The following is a 14768-nucleotide window of genomic DNA, read 5'->3' on the forward strand; positions in this document are numbered from 1 at the left end:
TCACTATTACGAAGCATGATAGAAATTATCTAGCATCTGTAAAATAACTAGTGAGCTCTTAGAGACTTATCCAATGCCAGTTTTAAAAGTTAGCTCAGCCTTATGACAGCCCTGAAGTTCTGATGGGCTGCTTGGAGGTCTGGCTAGGACCAAGAGCATGAAAGCACTGTACCTGCTCCACAGTACTCAGTTTATGTCAATGGTCTTGTGAAGACCATGCCAACAGTTCCATGAAATGCTGGGGAATTTGAACATGGTGTCCTGGTGATGAGAGGCTGCATTCGTCCTCACTGAGGAAAAGCAGTTCTTCCATTAACTCTCCCTCTCAGCAGATAATGAATTACCTGCATCTGTGCTTCACAGCTGGAGTATGCATGCTTATATGCTGTTTTGGCAAAGGAGGAGGCCTACAGCAGAGAGAGGAGTCAAGGCTGTGATAAAAGGAAAAGGGAAATGCTAAAAGGAACCCTGGAAAATATCCAATGAAAATGGTGAAAGGCCAAATGTTTCCCCCAGGTGCCCTTCTTCTTCCTCAGCAGCAGCCTCTCTGTATTGCCCAAACTCTGACATGGTCAAAGGAAGGCCATAGCCCTTCATTTGCATCAGCAAGAGGCCTTCTGGAGCCCCAGACAGGGCACCTTGGACTGAAGTTTGGTAAGATTAAGTCATCTCTGTTCATGATTGCCTCAAAGCTGGCTCGTGAGAAATGGCAGAGAACTCCTGAGGTCTGTCATAGACACTCAGGATGGCCATACGAACTGACATTCACTAGGAATTCGCCATGTTGAGCCTCCCTTTTTTCCCCAGCTTAACCATAACAACAGGCATCCATGGGGAACAGAGACGTACATCAGGAAAAGGCTACACAACTGCCCCAACAGCTACACAATGTCCCAAACTTCATCACCCTGTCCCATGCATAAATTTAGATTTGCCCGTATATCAGCCTTTCTTCTTTCAGACATGCAATGTGACCAATTCTCCCTGACAGACTTAAATCCTGGGCTGATTAAACAGAAAGCAATGTCAGAACAGATGCAGAGCTTCATGATGAGTCCAGCACAAAGTCACATCTTGCTCTAAGAAAGCAGCAGCCTTTCAAAGGCTGAGTCTGGCTCTGATGACTTCTAACAGAAAAGAATGATGCATCTCTTAGCTGAGCCATGAAAGTATCAGACTGCATTCTCAAGTAGGTACAGCTCCACTGGTCTCATTAAGTCCTGGTGAGTTTTTCAAGATTCAGAAAACAAACTGCCAATAAAAAAGACATAAAAGACATAATATGGCCTAATGTCTGATATTAAGCAGTAATGGGAGCTCTTTGGCTGCAGCAAAAAGGGAACAGACCTTTAAATCTTGTTTGGTGACCTTCACAGTCCTTGAATTGACTTGCTATAGAAAAAGCACCAACAACGTTACAAGCCCTCCCACTTACATCCAAATACAGCTAGAGAGAGTTTAAAAAAAAAAAAAAAAGGTGTAGCTGTACTTCCCAAAGGGAAAATTACTGATCAAATTACTCTCATGCCATTGCCTGCATTTTGAGGCTGACACAAGCAACATGATCCAGGACAGAATTGTCTACCTTTTGAAGATGAGGTGAATCAAAGTATGTGGGACGGGTGTGTTGGAAAAAACTCAGAGCTTCTCCATCCACTTAGACAAATTTTATACCATTTTAAGTAAGGTTTTTTACCATTGAGGAAAGAATATTTTATTCTGCAAAGCAGCAGAGCAGCAAATAAGCTGTTCTGCCTCTCAATGCAGAGGGTTACTTGTTGGGATTTAGCCAAGAAAAAATTTCATGTGGTCTTAGCTCTACTGGCTACTTGGCAAGAACTTTGAAGCAGAAGGGTGTGTCCATGGCAGCTACTTCTAGATAGAACAAGCAGTGAGAATATGGATCATACAGGCTCTGGGATGTTTTTCCCTTCTAAGTCCTAAACTTCTGTCATGGGCACGCTGCCATGGAGGTGCTCAGGGTTTTTTGGAAAGAATAGACCCTATTTACACAGTGGTTAGACTGCTCCTAAGCCTCAAGCTCAGGAAATAGATTCCCTTACTCAGACATTACATGATTTGGATTAACTCACTCAATTTTTTCACTTGTAAATCACAAGTAGTAATACAAAGTACAATAACAACCGAGTTATTAATTAAATTACATAATTAACACAGAATGTACTGTATAATATACTATGACTTACATACATTACATAATTAATATATTAAATATGTAATTGAATTAAATAATAACTTCAAGACCAGAGCTAGGGATTTTTCCCAAGAGACCTCCAAAATATTATTTTTAAATTAGAGGTGAATGCATACAGTTGCCTTTATGTTTCTCAAAGGTACTCCAGTACAAAACCATTGAAAATACCTGCCATCATTTTCTTCCTAGAGGTTATTAGTTACACGCCTACAGACTTCCGCAGTCCCTGTTCTGGAGAGCCAGAACGAATGACTCCTCCAAAATTTATGAAGACATTGGGCTGTGCCTGCTCTGCTGAGCAAGTAGGCTAAGAACAGTCTGCAGCCTGTACAAAAAGAGAATTCTGGTTGCAGCGTGCATATAGCTAGCTTTCCTTCCTTCTTCATGTCATGGGTTTGACCTATTTATGTAGGGATGACTGTGAATACTTCCACTCAAGAAACTGTAATTCAGTAGCCTCCTTATTGAGGTGTTAACCATTGTTAGTGCCCTGAAGAAAGGTAGGTCCTCAAGCTATGGACTAGACATGATGAAGAGTGTCTTCAGAATGCCAGTGAAACTGGAACAAAGTAAGGATTTGTCTGTGATGCAGATATCAATTTGTATTAGTTTTCTCCTGTATGCAAAGGAAAAAAAAACCCACCCTTTTTAACTAAAGAAAACCTATTCAAAGTCTTTCTAGGTATATTTCTCTTTGTGTACATTTACACAAACTTGGTAATACACAATGGCTGTGTGTACTGTTTCCCTGTAATGATGCTGCAAATATAAAGCAGTGCTTCATAAATCACACATTCTTGCTCAGTGACATATTCAGTATAACCTGACTGAAAAAAACACAAAGCTCCCAAAAGAGCAGTTTAACCAGAAAAAAAAGAAGGCACAAGGAAAAGGGTAGGAAGTTGTACTGTGTAATCAAACAATAAATTATAAATAGCTACTTTCTTCTACCTTTCTTGTCCTGTAGGTGATAACAAATAAATAACTGATGGGGCAAGGGAGATCTGTAGTGGATGAGTATAGAAAAAATTGTCAACTGAAATAGTTTGATATTAGCCACCAAGCAGTTCTTTGTTAATGAGGCACCCTGTTATGAGAGCCAGAAGTGTAGACTGAACTGTGATGTGGCAGAACAGCACTTCCAGCAGCATAGTTATATCTGGCTGTTCAGACATTGGTGCTGCGATGGTACGGGAAATGATAATGGAAAAGAAGGAGTCCATATTTCTTGTCTTTTCATAACAAATGCTTGAAGTTTCATTAAGTCACAAACAGGATGGATTGAGATGTCCACCATTCAGATGTCCTTCCTAGATAAGTTCCAGCACCAATCATTTTATTTCTTCTGCATGGTTTAATTTTGTACCCTGTAATGACTGGATGAATCTGCTCAACTCATGCCAGCAATGTGCAAAGGTTTTGCCAGACAGTTCAATGAGACAAAAGTTCTTTAAGTGAGGATTTCAGATGAATGACTACAAGGCAATCTAGTCAGAGCAGAACAGTAAAAGAAAAAAAAAAACAAAAAAACCAAAAAAACCAAAACACCCACAAAAAACCCCCCAGCTGCATTTCAAGAGACATTTCAGTAATTCCAGAACCATCACCCAGTGGGATCTCATTAGCAAGTATCCAAAGTGACATCTACTGGTGTAGATTAGGATTAGCGTGAAATGTAGAAACCAACTCAAAGCAAGGCAGAGCTGCACAAAGAACCTAGCTAATGAGTCCCAAAAGGTATTAGTGTAGGGATTAGCAGCTGGAAACCTAACCTGCTGAGCTCTGCTAAGTAATTGAACCTCTAACTATTATGGAAGCAAATAAAAAAATATGTCATTTTGCTTCCGAGCTCCAATGGTTCACTAATGGTGCCTCCCTTTTCTGAATTTTAAAAATGGCCTAAAGCTGAAGTGCAGGAAGGAATCCATTCATCTTCTCCCATTAGGAAAATTCTGTTAGTTTAATGCAAAAAGACAAGACCTGGCACATGAACTTTCATTCAGGTCACACAGAGAATTCTACATACGTTGGGTGCTGGATTCACAGAGACGTGTTGCATGTCCTAGGACTTCCAAGGGAATATAAAGATGAAACTATAGGGTTTAAGTAGGAAAACATTTCTTAAAATCATACTGAAGATAATTATGTTTAATAATGGCCTTGCTGATCCTCAGCAGGTTCACCAATTCATTAAGCAATACTTTCTCATCTTTCAAAAAAGATTTTTGTCCTTAGGAATACCCAGATAACTTTCTTAAGCTTTAGCTTTCTAGTTGTTCTGCTTACTACAGGAGACCAGTTCACCTTTTCACCAGTCAGTCACTGTCTTGGAGACAAGGTATTTTGGTTGGTTTTTTTTTTTGTGAAGATCCAAAGAAGAAAGTTAAGCCTGTCTGGAATTTCCAAAGGGTGAAAGTGTTAAAGATGAGGGTGATTTAGGAAAATTGGAAAGGGCTATAGTCTGCAAACAAGTGTGAATCCAACGATCTGTAGTACAAGCTGTGGAGAAAACCGATACTGAAACTCAAGAATCTGGCTCAGAGGCAACACAAGGCAGTCACAATATCTGCATGCAACTGCTTGGGGGACAGGTTCAGGTAAGAAGGCAGCAGTCTAATCCAGGTAAAATCACTTTGTACCCTTGGATACCTCCAAATATCAATATTATAATGATGCACTTCAATCACTGAATTAATGTCCTTTCCTTCTTCTGACTTTTCTTGGACTTATGTCAGCTTCCACTGTCCTCAATAACCAGTTAATCAAATGTGTCCAGAACACAGAGAACACTCCAGGACACTGCCTTTGCAGAGTTCTTCACCCAGAACAGTCTGTGATTTAGTTGCTGCACAGAGCACAATTCTTCTTGGGTGTCATCAGTACTGGCATTATTACTGTTCCCACCCACCCCAGAGACCTCTTCTCAGGAGGCATGATATAATCCCTATCTTGCAAAGCATTTCATTGGAAGTACCATAGCCAGGCCTATTGCTTTCTCCTAGCCAGATGGCCTGTGACCCAGCTGACAACACTTTTTTGTCTACAGCACAAAGAGTAGCTGCACTGAACTAAACTAAGCATAGAAATTTTTTCTATGTTTGTTTTTTATCCTGAATTATCAAAAGCCACTGTGAAACCAAAAGAGTGAAGTAATGATACCTCTCCATCTGCACAATACATACACAACTCTGTAAATCTCTTCTAAGGCCCCCACACTGAACAGCCACAGGTTCAGTAGATCACAAGTGTTGGATAGAAATTCACATCATTGGTTTAAAATCAATTATTTGAAAGGGAAGAGATGAGACAGAAAGTTTGTGTTCATTAAGAAAATAACTATATCATTTGAATCACAGAATATGATTTGATTACTGAAGAAAATCTTTTCTTTGTTCGAGAATCTTCCCCTTTTGACAAGGCAAAGAACACATCTTCTGCACTTTTTAAAGTTGTTTCCAGCCTCCAGTCACCAGAGGCTCTGGTGAAAAATGCACTATATATTTCTTCCTTGCAAGGAAGACTACACCTTCAAAATTACATTTTCATTCCTTCACATAGGAATTTTTAAAGCCCTTACCAATGCCTGCAGCTGAAGTTAGTCAAGAATGAAACACCTCATAGATGTTTTAACACCAAAGAGTTCAGCTAACATTGTGAAGTTGTCTTATAGCAACAAAGTTTACCAAAGGTAAATTTGCATTTCTGAGCTTGGAGCTTGGTTACAAATGTTTGATTTTGCTGGAGAACAGATTCAATTCACATTCTAGGATTTTTCCTGCTCTAAGACAGGATTTTCACAGCCATGCACAAGTTGCATATGGAAATATGCAAATGAAATATTAGTAGTAAACGATTATATGATGTTGCATATTTATTATCTGACATAAGAATCTAGGACTGTAGTTATAAATTGTGATTATCTTTTTGTCTGAGTAGTGAATTAGTGCCAAAAGTGAATTCTACAATCATGTTTAAAAAATAATAACAAATTCTTAAATAAATAAATAAATAAATAAAAGAGGAAAAGGGTATGCACTATGAGAAGTGTTTTCCACAGCTGAGAACAAAGGCTCTCAGGACTTCTCCTGTTGCCAGTAACCCAAATATTCTCACTTTTCTAGAAGCAAAATCCAATTCTACCTGCCTTAAACCATAGAAGAACTGGAAATTATGCCTTAAATATCTATAAAAGACTGTACAGTTTTCTTTGTTTTCCTGGGACATTTACAATTTCAAATACTGCAGAGCATTTTACTGTCTGAACACCAAGAGAATTTAATTGACAAATAAGAAAAATTGGAAGAATTAATGGCACACATCCAGAGACAGAAGGATTCTTCAGCAGAACAAGGACTACACATTCTCCCCCTGTGTGATATGCTGTCTCCAGGAATAAACATCCAGATCCAGACTCCACCATTTTCCTATTGCAAGCAAAAGGACAAGGAAGTCTTAAGTATTTCTTACTGTGCCATAGAGGCTCACAGTTGAAATTAACATTCTTCTGACACCAAAGATTTAATAACATAATGACCCTTCTACTTTTATACTTTGCAAACAGAAGACACTCAGAAAAATGCCTTCTCTCTCTTCTCTCCCGGGTAAATTTCATAAGAAACCATGCTTGGGATTAATTCATCGACTATGTTAGTGAAAGCATAATAATAACAAATTAAACCCTCAGATGAGGAACTTCATTCCATTGACATCAGAATTTGGTTGCTACATAGTAAATGAGCTTGAGAACATACAATGTAAGGCATGGCAGAGATTAAATACTGCTTATTAAAAAAACAATTGACCTCGTCTTGTTCAATGGGAGAGATAAGGTTCCTAGAAGCATAAATGTATGACTATGCAATTAAGCACTGTGCTGCAATCTTTACACAGCAGACAACAGGATCAGTTAAAATTGCAGAAACAACCTTAATTTTTCCAGCATTTTTATTTTCTATTTGCCACCTTTCCTTACTTCTTATGCAGATTTCATCCTCAATTTGGAGTGAAATAATCCTTAGTATAACTAAATTTCTGATTTACTCCCCATAGCACATAACGCTGTTCAAAGAGGAGCTGGGCCAATGTGATAACAGAGTACCCAATATCTACCAAAGGAGTTCATGTTCCATCTCAAACATGGCCTAAATTCAAAGATAAATTCTTTCTTGAAGTCAAGCCATTTGGACCAAGGACCATACCTATACCTGGTTTTGGTTGAAATTCATCCATTAGGAGAGCCTTGAGCTCTTGCTAGTTTTCAGCATAGGCTCAACAATTTCTATGCTCTAAAGTACAAATAATATTAGCAGGAAGGCAAAATACAGGCATTGACTCACTAGCAGCCAAGACACATAGTGTTAATTACAGAGCATGTACTAGAACTCTCTTAGGACTGGCTTCTTCCATAGTGGTGGAAATAATTAATTATGTAAATAATTAATTATAGAAAATTTCATGAGAAAAGCAACTAGCTGTCACTGAGATTTGCAGGTACAAAACACAAAAAAATCTTTCTATAGCAGGCAGTATTCCACCCAAAAGAACTGCAACTAAGACGGCTGCTTTAGTATGGAAAGTTAATAGTGCTTGATGTTAGCAAAGTAACAGGGATATTGGCTATCCAAAGCCACACAGCCAGAGCATGGGCAACAGACCCTGACCCCTCAGGCACAGAGGTGATGAAGGCTCTTGGCAGTGTTGCCTATTCTGGTCAGGTGTACCTTCTCTGTAGAGACAGCTTGTGGTAGGGTTCAGAAAATCTGTGAGGCATTAGTGATGAGATCAAACCCAAATCAGATTAGAAGGCAAGCTGCACACATGCATCTTATGGGAGAAGGAAGCTGAAGTGTATCCCAAACATGTTCTTTACATTCTTTCAACCCATTTTCAGTATCAGTTGCTGAACTTTAATACTGGGTAGGAGTGGGCAGACAGCTGGTGGTCCAATTACTTCAAAGGTCATGCCCAAATGTCATCCTTAAAAATTCATTTCCTAATGAAAATGCTGGGTATTTTAATGAAAAAAATACTTGATTGCTGCGTAATTCATTCTACTCTTTCCTTAAGTCCTATCGTTGCTCAGCTGGTGTGCTGGGCTGATGGCATATGGATACTAGTTTAACAGATTGGATTTGGAATCTGAAGTCAACACATGCTGGAACGTATCTGTCATCATTCCTTCCAAGGTCTGCCATAGCTCCCACATTTCCTGAAGCCGTAAACAAGAGAGTGTACTCATCACACTTGTTGAAATGTTGAGGCAAAAAGTCCAGAACAGCAAGATTGATGAGCTTGTCCTTTCTGTAGGCTTCACCTAGAGCCCTATTAGCTAACTGATGAAGCTGTGGTTCCTTGGCTTCTTTTCCCAACATTCTTCAGCTGCACTAAGGGAGTAATTTTGTAACTGTGGTAAACAAACCAGAATACACACTTTCAAATTTGTATTCTGCATAAATAACCTGTTCCTACTCACTCACTCAACTCATGTGCTCATTTCTCCTCTTTTATGTGAGAAGTGAGAAAATATTAATTGGGAAATCTTTAATACTTAAAACTTCTTGGATTTAATTCATACTTACTGACAACTTGCTTATGTCTAAATACCAGACAGGATCTATTTCAGTTTTCTACTCTTTTCTGCTTTTACTGGAGCTGAGTGAAGAAATGAAAGTAATTTCTAAATAAACAAGTAATTGAGGAAATGATCCATCCTTTTCTTTCCTATCCTTTCTGCATCTATTTCATATTTCCAGCCACCAATTCACGGTACATGGAGACAGAGTCTTGTATAACATCAAGTCCATCTCTTTGTCAGCACAAAGTAATCTCTCTCTTCCACGGAAAAGTCCAAAGATTTGAATGAGACAAAAAAATGATTACTCTTCCTGCGGAGATAAGCCTTTGCCATATTGATGAGTAGTCAATGCATTTCCGAGACCCTTCACCACTACAGCCTTACTCAGCAATGTCTAGATAGCTCGCAGTATCCCAGGGAAAGCCCTTCTGGCTTTTTTCAGCAAGTTCAGGGTGTATGCAACTTACTCAGGGAAGTGTGAGTTCTAGTCTAGGGCATTTCATATTTCTTAAATGCTTTACAGCAGTTTGTCCAACAGCAAGATCATGCAACTCCCACCTACTTATCTGAGCACTTCAGTGTTCCAGTAGGAGAGACCATGATCAATGGAAACAGGGCATTAGCCCACCTGCCTGCACTCTAGAAATTCATTGCATTTTTTTCCTTCATGTCTAATGGAGACCTATGTCACGTCACCTACAAACATACATTAATCATACACTGCGCACACTGATATGTTTATATTAATGTATTACACTATCCTTATATTAATTAAATACATTATAACAACAAGAAATTATGAATAAGTATGCATTCTGAATCTGTCTGTTTGGTAACAAATACCCTGTTTTAAATTCAAGTATATCTTTAGCAATGTCATAGATACACAATTTCCTGTAAGTACTTTCCTTTCCTAGCAGCATAATCCCAAATTTCTTAATTTGCAGAATAACTCTTGATACCTCTTCACAAGATGTAGTATGACACCAGAACAATTCATTGCTATCCATGCATCCTTCCTGAATCATAAGGATTAGAAGGGTTATAAATTCAACCCAGTGCAGACATAGTTTTGTTTTATGGACAGCCACTCAGCTCTGTGATGAGACTTTGAAGCTTTTTCCCAGACATGTTCTTAGTCCTCTGTAACCTGTGCTGAAATAGGCACTGCACAGGGAATATTTCTTATATTATATTGACTTGTTTATTTTGTCTACAAGTATTTGCTGTTGTTCTTTAGCATGTGATGTAGGTCAATACACAGGTCTTCATCATCAGAAACCCATTCTCCAATGATTACTCAGATATCTTTCCAAGTTGTCCTGAGCTCCAGGACCTCTTCCTTTAAGATGCTCTAAAGAGACAATTCTGACCTGGTCTCCTGGTTTGGGACAGAATATAATTCATTTTCTGTCTTGTAATTTTACTTTCAGCTAAGTCTCTTCTAGGTAGCTGCACTTGCTGAAATTACCAGCAAGTTTCTCAGTCAGTGTCTGCTTCTAGGACTGATAATGCTCCAAGTTTATAGTTACTGCTAGAGAATGGTATCCAGAACCAAAGCCACTGCTCAGTCCTGAGAAACATCTTATACTCTAGAAAGAGAAAGGGAGTAAAGAGGTCACACCTGCAACTCTCCTTTAGGGAGGAGTGGACAACACAGGTGACCAAAATTGACCAAAATTGGCCAAATTAAGTATTCCATCCCATACACATTAAATTCAGTATTAATTTGAGATACTGTGAGGGTCAGGTTTTTTCGGCCCTTCTTCACCTCTTCCTGCCTTCTTCAGCATCCTGGTGGGATTCTGGCCATTCCTCTGCCTGTGGTCCAATCCCTGACACCCTGAACCTGTGTGTTCCTGCCTCCAGCTCCCTATTGCTGCTGACTCCAGGAGTCCAGCCTGGACTTTCCCAGGGCTGTCCTGCAGCCTTGGTGGTGACGTAGACATTACTGGGGGTAAAGCAGGGAGGAACATGGTATATTTTTTCTTATATTTGTAGATATCTAATAATTTTTCTTTTTTTATCATTACTACTTCATTAAAAATGTGTAGTTTAGTTTCCAGCCCTTAAGTCCCTTTCCCTTATTCTCTCTTTTCTTTATCAGAGAGGGCATCTGTTATTCAGTCAGTTTCCATCCCTCTGTTAAACTGTGACACCTGGTCTTGAGGATGACGCAGCAAAACTGCCTTCTCCCACCACACAACAAGCCCTGAAAGTTAAAATATGGTAACAATGGTTTCAGCTACATTAAATTAATTTAATTTTTGTAGTAAAGGTTTGGTTTGCTCACTTATTTTCAGACAATAATGATAAAAAGGAAAAACTATTAAATATATACAATTATACAGAAAAATGATACCACATTGCTCTTCCCTTTCCCCGTAAAGCTCACATCACCACAGAGGTGCAGGGCAGCCCTGGGAAAGTCCAGGCTGGACTTCTGGAGTAGCAGCAGTTGGAATCTGGAGGTAGGAACACACAGATATGGGCTGGCATGGATCAGGATCACAGGCAAAGGAACGGATGAAATCTCCCAGGATGCCAAAGCAAACAGGTACAGGTGAAGGTAAAGAAGGACAAAGCCAAAGGTCCAAACAAAGGACAGAAGAGGGAAAGAGAAAGGAGTTTGACCCTTGTAATCCCTCAGTTTTATACTGAGTATGACGAGTATGGGATGGAATATTCTGTCGGGTCAATTCTGGTCATTTATCTTGTCCACTCCTCCCTAAAGGAGGGTTGCAGGTGTGACCTCTTTTATTCTCTTTCCAGAGCTGGTTCCTCAGAACCAAGCAGTGGCCTTTGTTCTCTATAACATTCTTTAGCTGTAACTATAAATGTGGAGCGTTATCATTCCTAGAAACAGACACTGACTGAGAAACTTGTTGGTAATTTCAGCAAGTGCAGCTAGTTAGAAGAGGTTTAGCTGAAAGCAAAATTACAAGACAGAAAATTAACTTTATCCTGGCCTAAACCAGGACGTATTAGAAGAAACAAGTAAGGAGAGTGTTTCCCAATGGTTAAGTCTCTCAGATAAATGAAACTCAGATTTCTTTCAGATTAATTTCCTGTAAGCACTGGAAAATTAAGTATAAAAAGTAGAGTAGATATGTTTTATTTCATGTGTCAACATACACACAAAAATCTTGGAAGCAATACAGAAGATACCTGGACTCTATCTCTCAGAAACACAATAAACTGTGACCTTTCTCATGAACGACAAATGATGCTTGGAAAGCATCCACTTAAACTCTTACATTTACAATAATATGAGCAATTAACAGTTGATGAGAAAAATAGGTATCTTTCTTCTTTCTTCTTCCATCTCTATTCCAAGTTTGCAAGGTTTTTCAGTGTGGGAGGTGTTTTTAAATAGGATCAGAGCTCAAAGGATGGTGCACAAGATCAGAAGGTTCAGTGTGGCAAAGTAATTACCCAGTTCTATCCAATTGCTCAGGGAACTGGTCACAGATCAGCTGAAAACAGTAGTTCTATACTAGGCATTATAAGCTGACAAGTGTGTGCCAAAAGTCAGATCCCTACCTTGTCTCGAATCCCTTGTCTCATAACTTCTCTTTCAGCTTCCATCTTGGCATATTTGGCTTTCCTCTCTTCCTCTTCTTGTCTGAGGGCTTCCTGTCGTTCCTCTTCTTTCTTGGCAGCATCTGGGTCTTTCTCTTCATCCCCACCCAGCATCTTCCCCATGTCTTTGGTAGCCCCTAGAGAAAGCACAAAAGAAAGTCATTCCTGTAAGAAAGTGGGAAAGCCATGATGATGCCAGCTTCCTCCTTTCCCTCTCCTGGGACTTTCCATTCCCTCTGCTCCCAGAAGGGTTTCACCTTCCACTGAGAAGGCACATCCCCACAGAGGCAGAAGCTGGACAAAGCACCTAGCCTGACCAGGTGGGTTACTTGGCACTGGTAGGAGAAGCATGGCAGTAAAAGGAATGGACTATGTCCATAGAATTGCATGGTGGCAACACAATTGGTTTGCAGTCCTGAAGGGACCGAGCTGCCATTCACATGATCTTTTAACTCCATTAACTCAGTCAAGTAACTGAAAATTTATTTTGTAGGGTCTTTAATGCAACAGGCAGGTGCATTGTTGCACCAGAAATGAAATCCAGAAACAAATTGCACTGGGGCTAGGAAAGGATTTTGAGATATTGATTGCAGCAGTAACCAGTAACAACTTTATTTTCTGGATTCCCCTCAGCAAATATTTCCACTGATGACCAAACTGATTTGGATTCAATAACCTATCAAATTTATCTCTTTTAACTTCTCTCTTAGAGCTACCCAGACAGTGTAATATGCTAGTTACTTATGAATCAGAAATCAGAAGCAGAAAGGTTTTTTTTCCCCTCTAAGCGCTATTTCTAGGCTATCATTAAGTTATAATCTAGTCTCAGACCCTCATGTAATGAATGAAATTGCTTAGATTTCTTTTTTCTTTCATCTTTCAGATTTTTAATAATTTAGCCTTTTGATTTTGCAGCTCTTCAGCACACAGGACACTGACAAGAAGAAGAATGTAGTTTCAGTATTCTGACAGACTCTTGTAATTCACCTCTGATTTCAAAGTTGCCTCCTAAATGTGCAGAATGCACATCACTGTGCCATCACTGTTGACTAATTGGAAGGAAATGTATAATGAGAAAAAAAATATATATACACTCAAATCTCTTGTGTCACTTTTGATACAGAAAACGTTTTTTCTTATCTCATTTATTCTCCACCATAAACTTGAGTCATTGCTGTTAAGATTCTCTGGATAACATCTTCTGGTTTTAGCAGGTCAGCAGTGTAGACTTCAGACAATTCATTTGCATGCAACTGAAATGCTGCAGTACTAGGCAAAAGCAGAAGGAAAGAGTAAAATTTCTATCCTCAAGCCTGTTTCTGAAGCCTCAAAAGAAACAGAGGGAAAGGGTACACTTATTGAACCTGTTCATATGCTAAACATGGGTTGTTTTTTTTTCTTTCAAATCCCAACTAAAACATCTGTCCTCACAGAAGAGAAGAGATAATGCTGAAGTAATTGCTAATCAGTAATGAGGTTCAATCAACTTTATTTCCAACATCTTTTGACAAGGACACAGAAAGAACACAGAAATGGCTAAAGCTCCAGGAGTGTGCAAACTGTCACTTTTCTGGCTACATTCAACAGCTTCGCCTATGAAGGATTAAAAAGTTCCACGAGGTTAACCATCTCAGAAGTGATCTGTTTAGAAGATGGGTAATGTTGCAGACATTCCATACTAGTGGTTATTCTCTTGCTCCATACGGGCTAAAGAATTAGGCAACCAAGTATTAAGTGAAACATGAACTCAGTCAGATACTCTCTCATGTGAGAGATCCCACTGGTTTAAGTTGCTATCAGCCATCTGAAAAAAAAAATAATAATTCAATTGGTGGGACATTCCTCAGGTCAGCTCTCTGGAAAGTAGTTTTGTAGTAGGTGCCTTGGGGTCCTGGTGAACAACGAGCTGACCATGAGACAGAAATGTATCCTTGCAACAAAGAAGGTCAACAGCCTCTTGAACTGCATTAGGAGAAGTATTGCCAGCAGGCTGAGGGAGAGGATCTTTCCCTTCTGCTCAGATCTGGTAAGCCCAAATTTGGAGTAGTGTGCCCAGTGCTGGGCTCCCAGATACGAGAGAGATATGGAGCTACTGGAGTGAGCCAGAAAAGGGCCATAAAGAAAATTAGAAGACTCAAAGATTTATCACACAAAGAGGAGATAACAAAGTTCAGGGGAGCCTCAGTAGGTGCACAAATACTCATAAAAGGAAATAAAGAAGAGTGAGCAACACTACTCTCTCTGGTGCCCAGTGACAGGTAAAGAGATAATAAGTACAAACTGAAATACAGGGAGTCCCATTTAAACATAAGGAAAAGAAATAGGTGTTACAGAAAGAGGATGAGTATTAATAGAGATACTCAACAACTCATAGGCCATAAACCTGATCAACCTGGT

The 14768-nt window shown here is 39.4% G+C and overlaps 1 protein-coding gene across 1 annotated transcript in view; it reads right to left on the reverse strand.

Moving 5' to 3' along the window:
* The window catches only part of CPLX1 (complexin 1), a 35462-nt gene extending 21389 nt beyond the window's left edge, over positions 1-14073 (reverse strand). Inside the window, exons 1-3 of the mRNA XM_030467576.1 lie at positions 14051-14073; positions 13528-13640; positions 12333-12508 (exon numbers count right to left, since the gene is read on the reverse strand). Coding sequence (XP_030323436.1) covers positions 12333-12508; positions 13528-13640; positions 14051-14073 — 312 coding nt within the window. The remainder of the gene's footprint in view (positions 1-12332; positions 12509-13527; positions 13641-14050) is intronic.
* Positions 14074-14768: the final 695 nt, after the last annotated feature.

Source organism: Calypte anna, chromosome Z (assembly GCF_003957555.1).
Source record: "Calypte anna isolate BGI_N300 chromosome Z, bCalAnn1_v1.p, whole genome shotgun sequence".
NCBI classification, from domain to species: Eukaryota; Metazoa; Chordata; class Aves; order Apodiformes; family Trochilidae; genus Calypte; species Calypte anna.